The sequence below is a fragment of the Hyla sarda genome, chromosome 7, assembly GCF_029499605.1.
Source record: "Hyla sarda isolate aHylSar1 chromosome 7, aHylSar1.hap1, whole genome shotgun sequence".
Taxonomy (NCBI): domain Eukaryota; kingdom Metazoa; phylum Chordata; class Amphibia; order Anura; family Hylidae; genus Hyla; species Hyla sarda.
In genome coordinates this window covers 210,767,097-210,779,040 of record NC_079195.1, presented here as the reverse complement: position 1 = coordinate 210,779,040, position 11,944 = coordinate 210,767,097, and the positions used below count along the sequence as shown (strand labels likewise).

Sequence of the window (11,944 nt, the reverse complement as noted above, 5' to 3'; positions counted from 1 at the left end):
ATATTAATCTGCTACTCCCCACCACATGGGGTTAGCGGCACATGTGCACTCTTGGGCCAGGGCCATATACGATGATATACACACAGCACATAATGGCACCGTGCTGAAGAGCAGAAGATGAAAAAACAAATATATATATATACATACATACATATACAAAGGAAGAAAAAGCCTTGGCACAGGTGCGTCTGACCACGGGTGTATTCTCAAGGGAAGTAGGAACGGAATACATAGACCAGCCGACAGGCAGAATGGTGCATCAAGGGCCCCTGTGCACCATGACCAGCATTTGCAAACCTGGATTTATCTATTTTTCATGGGAATGGCGCTGGCAGAATCAGTTGCCTATTAGCGCACACCAGTTGGTAAATTCTAATACTTTTGAGGTTGTGTGGTTCTTACTATATGCTGGTGTATGATACCGTAGGTGCTCTGTACATGTTCCACATCTGATCATATGTTTTTACAGTTTGGTGATACTTCTTTTAGACATCTAGCAGAGCCAGCTCACTACCAGCCTCCGCCGCCTCCACCACCTCTACTAGATTTCCCGACTATTGAATCTCCAAAATCCCAGATTCCTTCACACAGTAAGTACTGATGATTTACTGTGCATTTTTGGTGCATGGTGTGGCATCATAGTTACATAGTTAGTGCGGTCAAAAAAAGACATATGTCCATCAAGTTCAACCAGGGAATAAAGTTTTTAACAGAGGCCACACCCCTTTTGTCAGGCAATGGGAAACAGGTGTCTAAAAACTGTCTAAAAATCATAATAAAGTAACTTGAAAAACTTTTGACATGTCATAGCAACATGTCAAAAGTTTTGATCAGCGAGAGGCTGAGCGTCCAGACCTCCACTGATCAGGAGAACAAAGCCTGCAGAAGACCGCACGGCCGCATGCTCCTTTCCCTGCTCTGTGTCACGTGATCGAGACACGCTCCATAGACTTACATATAGAGACTGTCTCGATCGAGTGACACAGAGCCTGGAGAAAACTTGTTGACTGTGAAGTCGTTCTCCTGATGGGTGGAGGTTTGAACACACAGACCCCGTCAATCAAAACTATTGAGATGTAGCTTGGACATGTCGAAAAGTTTTTCTAGGTGACAGTGCCCATTTAAGTCACTTTTTTGGTGCAAATTATCCCACAATTCTGGCGCATATGCTATTGTAAATCTTTCCTAATGTATCAAAAAAAATAGTAAAATGCACTGTTATTGACAAGTGAGTGTAAGGTCCCATTTACACGGCTGAATTCCCGCACGTAAACCGGTGGAAAAATTGTGCTTGGAAATTCTCCTACCATGAAGTTAAAGGGGTATTCCAGGAAAAAACTTATATATATATCAACTGGCTCCAGAAAGTTAAACAGATTTGTAAATTACTTCTATTAAAAAATCTTAATCCTTCCAATAATTATCAGCTGCTGAAGTTTAGTTATTCTTTTCTGTCTGGCAACAGTGCTCTCTGCTGACATCTCTGCTTGTCTCGGGAACTGAACAGAGTAGAAGAGGTTTGCTATGGGATTTGCTTCTACTCTGGACAGCTCACGAGACAGGTGTCATCAGAGAGCACTTAGAAAAGAACAACTCTACTTCAGCAGCTCATAAGTACTGAAAGGATTAAGATTTTTTAATAAAGTAATTTACAAACCTGTTTAACTTTCCGGAGCCAGTATATATATATATATATATATATATATATATATATATATATATATATATATATATAAAACATTTTTTCCTGGATAACCCCTTTAAGTGCAACAGCACGTGCCAGCATTACAGCGCACAATTTTGGCCTAAGCTAGACAATATACAGATATGCCAAATTAATGGAGCAGCCTAAGTCAATGTGATACATCTGGTGCATTTTTCAATGACTCAGACTTTATTTTATGATTAATTTTGTAGGTGAAACAATTCTGGAAGAGTTAAATATGGTAAAAGAGGAGCGGATCCAGATGGAAAAATCCAGAGAGGAACTAATAAAACGAATAAAGTCTTTGCTAGAGCAACACAAACTCAGACGCCAACAAGGTACCAATCCGTATGTCATGGGTGATCAGACGCTGCTTGTGTTCTCGCTGGACACTCGGATCCTAATGGACATAGGTGTAATGTTTAAAGGGTTGTTAAAGGGGTTATCCAGGAAAAACTTTTTATATATATATATATATATATATATATATATATATATATATATATATATCTCAACTGGCTCCAGAAAGTTAAACAGATTTGTAAATTACTTCTATTAAAAAATCTTAATCCTTTCAGTACTTATGAGCTTCTGAAGTTGAGTTGTTCTCTTCTGTCTAAGTGCTCTCTGATGACACGTGTCTCGGGAACTGCCCAGTTTAGAGGCAAATCCCCATAGCAAACCTCTTCTAAACTGGGCGGTTCCCGAGACACGTGTCATCAGAGAGCACTTAGACAGAAAAGAACAACCTTAACTTCAGAAGCTCATAAGTACTGAAAGGATAAAGATTTTTTAATAGAAGTAATTTACAAATCTGTGTAACTTTCTGGAGCCAGTTGATATATAAAAAAAAGTTTTTTCCTGGATAACCACTTTAAAGTTTCATCAGTGAAGGTTCCTATTGAATGACAGCAAGCAGAGATCTTGAAATCCATGAGAAAGTGATAATGAAAATAGCTGTGATCGACAGGTTTGGAGAAAACTCCAATCCAAATTTAACCCTATAGACTTTGATATCCAATCTGTTGCTCTCCGGCTCTGCAAAACTACATCTCCTAGAGTGGTGTTTCCCAACCAGGGAACGGCTGTTCGGGGATGCTGGGAGAAGTAGTTTTGCAACAGCTGGAGGCACCCTGCTTGGGAAACATTGGATAAGCCTATGGTTGTTCTACTTTTGGTCACAATACGATCCAAAATCTTTAGTTGCCGCTTTCATATACATGTTGTTTCATATACATGTTGATCTACTATGTTTTGCATAACCAAAAAGAAAAGGTACCAGTATAACACTAAATAATGCAACAAAATTAATCTTTATTATATTAAATGCACATACATTTAAAAACACATAAAAACAGAAGATATGGGCATACAAGGATGACAGAATACAGAGAGGAAGATGCAGGCGTCCAGAAAAGTACTAATAAAGTGCATTAATAACAATTATACTATATAAAGAATCTTAAAGGGGTATTCCAGGCAAAAACTTTTTTTTTTTTTTTTTTTTTTATATATATCAACTGGCTCCGGAAAGTTAAACAGATTTGTAAATTACTTCTATTAAAAAAATCTTAATCCTTCCAATAGTTATTAGCTTCTGAAGTTTTCTGTCTAACTGCTCAATGATGATGTCACGTCCCGGGAGCTGTGCATGATGAGAAAATATCCCCATAGGAACTGTACAGCTCCCGGGACGTGAGTCATCAGAGAGCAGTTAGACAGAAAACAACAACTCAACTTCAGAAGCTAATAACTATTGGAAGGATTAAGATTTTTTAATCGAAGTAATTTACAAATCTGTTTAACTTTCCGGAGCCAGTTGATATATATAAAAAAAGTTTTGGCCTGGAATACCCCTTTAATGCACAATCCCAAGGCAAGCAGCATATAGTAATAGGGCAGTAGACCAGTGGTCTTCAACCTGGAGACCTCCAGATGTTGCAAAACTACAATTCCCAGCATGCCCGGACAGCCAACGGCTGTCCGGGCATGCTGGGAGTTGTAGTTTTGCAACATCTGGAAGTCCGCAGGTTGAAGACCACTGCAGTAGTCCCTAATAATACAGGGAAATGTGTGAATCACAACACAAATAGTATAGGAAATAATACATACACAAAATCAGAAGTTACAGATCAATACCTGCCATGTACCCAAAATGGAGACCAGTGCACCTAAACCCCAACGCACGTTTCGCATATGGGCTTCATCAGGGGGTGTGTCATACCCCAGAGGAGGTAAGTATGTATAACACCTAGTAGCCAATAGGTGGATAGTGATGTCACTGACTGACAATCTTGGAGACCAATAGAATGCTGAATAGACAGTTGGAAATCATGAATAGGTCAGTGCCAAATAGATCTAATTGCTCACCGGTGTGTGATGTCATGATCGCGGGTCCTGAGCGCGCCGCAACTTGCACCGACTCCCGCCAGACTTGGCGGTTGACATCATACCGCGATCACATGCAAATTCCTAACCAATGGAGGGAGCGCAGTAAATGGACCAATTGCATTATTTAGTGTTATACTGGTACCTTTTCTTTTTGGTTATGCATTGTGGTCCAGTACACGGCTGATTCTATTTGCCGTCTATTTATGTTATAGGGGTATTCCAGGAAAAAAAAAATGTTTTATATCAACTGGCTCCAGAAAGATAAACAGATTTGTAAATGACTTCTATTAAAAAATCTTAATCCTTTCAATAATTATCAGCTGCTGAAGTTGAGTTGTTGTTTTCTATCTGGCAACAGTGCTCTCTGCTGACATCTCTGCTTGTCTCGGGAACTGCACAGAGTAAAAGAGGTTTGCTATGGGGATTTGCTTCTAAACTGGGCGGTTCCCGAGACACGTGTCATCAGAGAGCACTTAGACAGAAAAGAACAACTCAACTTCAGCAGCTCAGAAGTACTGAAAGGATTAAGATTTTTTAATAGTAAGTAATTTACAAATCTGTTTAACTTTCTGGAGCCAGTTGATATATAAAAAAAGTTTTTTCGTGGATAACCCCTTTTTATCTACTATGTTTCTTTGCAATATCCTTACCGTCCTATGCAATTGTATACTGTACTGCTATACTCAGAGCCGTAGCTTGTAGCTTCAGGGCCCAGATGCAAAATCAGCAACAGGGCCCCATATGCCAATTATTGTACTGCTCTCTTATGGGAAAGATGTGCTTTGGGGCCCCCTTAGGCACCAGGACCCTGGTGCGACTGCTACCTCTGCTACCTCTATAGCTATATGCTGGGAGTTGTAGTTTTGCAACAGCTGGAGGCATCCTGGTTGGGAAACTTGTTGGGAAACACTGCCCTAGAGTCTCATAACACATTGCAGCTATCAGGGCATGCTGGGATTTATAGTTTTGCAACAGTTTTAATGCCAAAGAGTTGGAAATCATCACTTAGACCAGTGCTTTTTAACCAGGGTGTTGCAATCCAGGGTGCCTCCAGCTGTTGCAATCCAGGGTGCCTCCAGCTGTCCAGGCATGCTGGGAGATGTAGTTTTGCAAAAGCAGGAGGCACGCTGGTTGGGATAAACTGGTCTAAACCCTAATTGTTGGGTATTAAAACTAACCCCACTGCTAGCTGGGAAATGGAAAGGTTAGGGAATGCTAGGAAATAATTACCATTTAAATCTCTTTAAATATATATGAGCCCAAAAAAGTCTTAAAAAAACAGAGTCCAAGAACTCATAAAGTTCCTGGGCCTTAGTAAATAAAGTGGGGATGCAAGTAGGCAAAAAAGGAAACAATTGACCAAAATCGCTTTGGCATTTAAATATAGAATTTTTTTAAAGAGAGTTTTTAGAAACGATATCTTTGTGTTATTAGCTGATAATATACATTATTTTCTTATAGCCAGAGATTCCTGGAAAAAAAAGTATTTTGAAACCAAGAAAGAGACGTCCGTTCTAGAAGAGAGACTGAACAAACTTCGAAACGAGATGGACGCCTATTACCAGAGGCTCCTGACACAGCTGGCAGCGCGAGACAGTAAGAAACGGGCAAAACACCCGACACTGGCCGCCAATTCTAAGGTATCTATAGTGAATGTTCCAGACTTTTATAATGATCACAAGATGGGGAAAAAAAGCAATAGGTTTTTCTCAGTTTACCCCATTAAGAGACATAGGAAACATCGCCACCTGGTGGCAAGTCAGAGAAAATGTTATTTTAAGATCTGCACCTATAATAATAAATTGTTCCTTTTTATTACAAAGAGATGATAAATTTCCGATCTCTGATCGCTATGAAGATATAACTTTGTCGTTTTCTTCTTACTGGACAGAATTCTTTAATAATGACAATAACCACGAAACAACAGGAACTGGATCAGCTGAAACGCAAGGTGGACAATGCTAGGATCAAGCTGGTCATCGAAATTAAGGTAACGACATGTTTCACGTAACATCATGGATAGAATAATGAAATTGTATCAAGACAGATTTTTCCCCAGCTATATACCATGCTGGTGATTTCACATCTACAGGTTTCATTTGGATAGCGGATAAGATGTCCAGGGGTGTAGAACCCCTTTAATCCCTTCCCTCCACAGGACGTGCCACAGGATGACCCTCATACAGCCCCGTATACGGAAAAATAAAAAAGTTATAGGGGTCGGAAGAGGACAATTTTAAAGGGGTACTCCACCCCTAGACATCTTATCCCCTATCCCCTATAAGATGTCTGATCGCTGGGGACCCCCGCAATATAGCATGCAGCACCCACCTGTATCTGCTTCCGGCAGCGCTGGAGGTTCTGGCTCCCGACCACGGGAACGGAAGATCTTGACATCACGACTCCGCCCCGTGTAATGTCATGCCCCGCCCCCTCAATGCAAGTCTATGGGAGGGGGCGTGACGGCTGTCACGCCCCCTCCCATAGACTTGCATTGAGGGGGCGGGGCATGATGTCACACAGGGGCGGAGTCGTGACGTCACGATCTTCCGTTCCCGTGGTCGGGAGCCAGAACCTCCAGCGCTGCCGGAAGCAGATACAGGTGGGTGCTGCATGCTATATTGCGGGGGTCCCCAGCGATCAGACATCTTATCCCCTATCCTTTGGATAGGGGATAAGATGTCTAGGGGTGGAGTACCCCTTTAAGAATACTCCTTTTCTTACAATAACTAGTACAAGTAAAACAAAACCTATATAAATTGGGTATCATTATAATCGTAGGAACCTACAGAATAAATAATGCGGGAGATTTATCAAAACCAGTGTAAAGGAAGAGTGGTGCAGTTGCCCATAGCAACCAATCAGAGCACTACTTTCAATTTTCACAGGCCTCTTTAAAAAAAATTAAAGAAGTAGTCCGATTGATGCTATGGGCCACTGCACTACTCTTCCTCTACACAGGTTTTGATAAATCTCCACTGCTGCGTCATTGTTACTGAAAAGTGCACTGTGTAGAAACGAAACCCCCTAAATGTTGCATAATGGAAAAATAAATTTTCGCCCCACAAATCATTATTTTTGGCTTCACCATATATTTTGTGGTGCAATGAGTGAGGTCAATGAGCTAAGTACAATTACTCCTGCAAACAACAAACCCTATAGATGGAAAATTGATGAAAATTTTGATGAGTTATGGATTTTTAAAGGCGAAGAGGAAAGAATAAAAAAAAGAATATTTGTGTTATTAAGGGGTTAAATATAGCCCCAATAGCATAGGCACAATAGACTGGCCTGACCCTATTTGCTACAATGGGAACATTTTCTGGGCATGCTCTGTGACCTTTTTGGAAGTCATTCATCAGGGAGGGGGAGGCTAATCGCCGAGCTACAGCTATTATGAATGGTGTCTTTACCAATATACTATATACTGGTGTCCTCTTTTATTGTAATCCTATCTGCAATGATATACATCCATATAGTGCTTTTTCTTTCCTTCTTTTCAAGTGTTTTATGCACGGATTGCACTTGGCTAGCACATAAATATTTCACTTTATTATGGTTGAATCCCCATTCTTAGATCATTACTGATCAGGCCTAGTAGCCAGAATGGAGTCTGCAAGATTTCTGGATTATTATACAATATAGATAGTAAAATTGATAATTAATTAAAAAAAAAAAATAACCATAAATTCTTAAAGGGGTACTCCGGTGGAATTTTTTTTTTATTTTATTTTTTTTTAAATCAACTGGTGCCAGAAAGTTAAACAGATTTGTAAATTACTTCTATTAAAAAATCTTTACCCTTCCAGTACTTATTAGCTGCTGAATACTACAGAGGAAATTCTTTTCTTTTTGGAACACAGTGTTCTCTGCTGACATCTCTGTCCATTTTAGGAACTGTCCAGAGCAGGATATATGTTTGCTATGGGAATTTTCTCCTACTCTGGACAGTTCTTAAAATGGACAGCAGATGTCAGCAGAGAGCACTGTGCTCATGATGTCAGCAGAGAGCGCTGTGTTCCAAAAAGAAAAGAATTTCCTCTGTAGTATTCAGCAGCTGAGTTACAGAAGGATTAAGATTTTTTAATAGAAGAAATTTACAAATCTGTTTAACTTTCTGGCACCAGTTGATTTAAAATAAAAAAAAGTTTTCCACCGGAGTACCCCTTTAAAAAAAATTAAAAAATCTTTAACATTAAAACTTGATTTCAGAGAGGTAATTTTCCGACGACTCGTTTCGTTTAAAATCTTCTTACTGTGTTTTCAGATGCGAAAGCAGGCGTCTTCTGATCTGAGCGTTCTGAAAGCGGAATTAGCGCAGAAAAAAGCGCAGTCTGGGTTGTCGAGTCCATTGTATGCAGTATGACGCACCATCCGTGTCTCCTGGACTGACATTATCCTGGAGACATAGTAATGGACGGTATTCTACACGGATACACTTTTTTTTACAAATCTAATTTATTTTGGCAGAAGACTGAAAATAACGAAGGGTCATGGGACTGTATGAGACAAATTTTATGTGTCTTTGCCTCTTGGACCGATGTTTAAAGGGGTTATTCAGGGAAAAAAACTTTTTTAGATATATATCGACTGGCTCCAGAAAGTTAAACAGATTTGTAAATTACTTCTATTAAAAAAATCTTAATCCTTTCAGTACTTATCAGCTGCTGAAGTTGAGTTGTTCTTTTCTGTCTAAGTGCTCTCTGATGACACATGTCTCGGGAACTGTCCAGAGTAGAAGCAAATCCCCATAGCAAACTCCTCCTACTCTGTGTGTAGTTCCCGAGACAAGCAGAGATGTCAGCAGAGAGCACTGTTGCCAGACAGAAAACAACTCCACTTCAGCAGCTGATAATTATTGGAAGGTTTAAGATTTTTTAATAGAAGTAATTTACAAATCTGTTTAACTTTCTGGAGCCAGTTGATACATATATTAAAAAAACATTTTTTTCCTGGAATACCCCTTTTGAAGAGTCAGATTACATGCTAAATGACTAGGAGATTATCCTTATTTACCCCCAGCAGTTCGCAGGAAGCGCCGTGCCGTCCCCAGCAGGAAGCCATGGCAGACATGCCCCCTCCATGTAGCTCTATGGGATACATGTAGGGGGCGTGTCGGCTGCCGCGTAATGCGGGGACGGAACGTCCCTTCCTGCAGACTGCCGCGGCTCCATACAGGAGCGATCTCCGCAGCATGGGACCGCGGCAGTCCGCAGGAAGGGGGCGTTCCATCCCCACATGACGCGGCGGCCGACATGCCCCCTCCATGTTTCCTTCGGATAGGGGGATAAGTTATATTCCACTACAGTATTCCTTTAGTTTATGGAAAAGTTCTGTGAAAGGACCCTAGGGGGTGGTGTATGACACACAGATCAAGGAGCACCATAAAAGAAACCATGTGTCATGCTCCGCCCACTCAGGTTCTGTATAAGACGGAAGCCATGAGATGAGTTGCTATAAATTAGACATTTAAGACTTAATTTCAGTGAAGCAGTGTTTCCCAACCAGGGTGCCTCCAGCTGTTGCGAAACTACAACTCCCAGCATGCCCGGACAGCCTTTGGCTGTCCGGGCATGCTGGGAGTTGTAGTTTCGCAACAGCTGTAGGCACCCTGGTTGGGAAACACTGCAGTAGAGAATCACCAAATGCAAAAGTTACCTCTCTATTGCCGGCCTGGACCAGCTTGTTCTCTGTATCGGTAGAGGACCCAAATGTCCCATTGTTTAACAGCCCCTATATTTAAAAAACAACAGTTGGGGTTTTCTCTAATGCACTGGATGTTGTTACCAAATTACTATTTAAAAATTTTTTAAATTTTTTTTACATTTTATTGGCAAAATAAAGATACAAATACACTTTTGTGAAGTTAAAGGAGAAGTTCTGTTTAGAAGTTTTTTTGTACCAGTATGCCCCGGCCGTCAGCATCTAAAACAACAAACTGGAGTCACCTGCTGCCGCTCCTTCGGTGTCCTGGTATGGCCGCTCCAGTCCCCCCCCCCCCCCTTTCGTCTTCTTCCTGGTTGCCAGTGGTCAACGCCTCACACTGCTGATTCGGAAATGTCCAGCCACAGCAAGGACCCGCCTTGGCCAGTGATAGGCAGAGCGGCAGTGAGGTGCATTGAACCCTGGCACTGGACAGAATTGCCATTGGCAGGACTGGCGGACCATGTGGGCTTCAGATTGTCACCGATGGCAGCTATCGGGGAAAGGAAGATCCAGAATGTTCAATTTAAAAACACACTTGATCCTCTGTTTTCACAAGCGATAAGCCATCAGAGTTGCCTAGCTGAGACGTCTTCATTTTCCCCGTAAGAATACATGCAGTTAGGCCCTGTCAGGTTGAGTCCCTCGGTGACCTGGGGGCTCCCCTGCTGTTTCTAGAATGTTATTTGTCCTAACTTATGTGCTGTCAGTGTCCTAATGTGTAGATAGTCTAAAGGACCTGTGAGATTGTCACATGTTATGTTGTCACATGATGTTACCCAGAGAGCACCAGCTTAACCTATGACCCGCAGCTTGACCAATGGGCCATAGTCGAGCCCCCCCCCACTATATAAAGGGGTGGGCATTAAAATTCACTCTCTTTGAGATCAGTCTTTACTGAGACCAGCAACCACCAGAAATCTCAGTGCTAGTGACCAGCTACCCGGAAGGCCAAAGCTACAGTCATTCCAGTAAGTCTAAAGTCTATGTCAGCTGTCACTACAAGTATTCAAGTTCTGCATATAGTCAAGTCTCAAGATAATCGTCTCAAGTCTATTACAAGTATAATTGGTCCCAGCAATCTGCAAGGTCCTTCTGGGTTCCTGGCCACCTCTCTGGGAATCTGGCCTAGCTGTGAAGATAATTCCATCTGTCTTAACTCAGGAAAGCCTTCGTTAAACCATAACTGGTTGTGGACTCTACTTTCACTACCTAGCCATTGGAATAACGGAGATACCGCTCATGTGGTTCCGGTACCAAAAACCATTCTGCTGTCACGAACACTAGGGGTTAATAACATCTTGCCCCCGGGGTTAATACCATCTGGCCCCACCACCTACACCGCTACACCCGTGGTCCCGCCATACACCAGTGGTCCACCACACATATATAACATTTGACAACGTTATATATGGTGAAATCTTTATCCTCTCCATCCTCGAGGGACGTTCCTACCCCTAGGGATTGTGGGGGTATGACGTTATAAAGTCCCCCCGGCTGCCCCGTAAGTAGTCCCCTGGGCAGGGACTTATATTTACCAGGGTCTCATCACTCTGGCCGTGGTCTCGCCCCCTTCGCTTAATTGACGGCCAGCGACACAGTTCTGCTCCGTCTTAGATAGGAGCGACGAGTCCAGTTTAAGGACAGAGACCCAGTCCTATTAAAACTTTTGACATGTCATGGACAATATGTCAAAAGTTTTTTCAAATGACAGTGATTCACTGAATTGTGGCCCTAAAAACCATCATGGATTTAGTAAGTGGAAATTCCTTTTAATCTGAAGACCCAAGTAACCCAAAGTCAGGTTGTTGACCAATAACCCAATATTAAAGGCTATACCTGTTCAGTCAGGCCCAGGGGCTGTACATGGTACAAAGGAATTCTAGCAGCATCTCTCCCATATAGGAGGATAGTACAGGGTGGGCCATTTATATGGATACACCTTAATAAAATGGGAATGGTTGGTGATAACTTCCTGTTTGTGGCACATTAGTATATGTGAGAGGGGAAACTTTAAGATGGGTGGTGACCATGGCTGCCATTTTGAAGTCGGCCATTTAGAATCCAACTTTTGTTTTTTCAATAGGAAGAGGGTCATGTGACACATCAAACATATTGGGAATTTCACAAGAAAAACAATTATGT

The 11,944-nt window shown here is 41.7% G+C and overlaps 1 protein-coding gene across 5 annotated transcripts in view; it reads left to right on the top strand.

Annotated features, from left to right (window-relative positions):
- Positions 1–8,959, top strand: part of SPATA1 (spermatogenesis associated 1) — a 46,936-nt gene extending 37,977 nt beyond the window's left edge. For all 5 annotated transcript variants that reach the window (XM_056532542.1, XM_056532543.1, XM_056532545.1 and 2 more), the window contains 5 exons: positions 470–590; positions 1,918–2,043; positions 5,558–5,736; positions 5,988–6,086; positions 8,364–8,959. In XM_056532542.1, coding sequence (XP_056388517.1) covers positions 470–590; positions 1,918–2,043; positions 5,558–5,736; positions 5,988–6,086; positions 8,364–8,462 — 624 coding nt within the window. In that variant the 3' untranslated portion in view covers positions 8,463–8,959. The remainder of the gene's footprint in view (positions 1–469; positions 591–1,917; positions 2,044–5,557; positions 5,737–5,987; positions 6,087–8,363) is intronic.
- Positions 8,960–11,944: the final 2,985 nt, after the last annotated feature.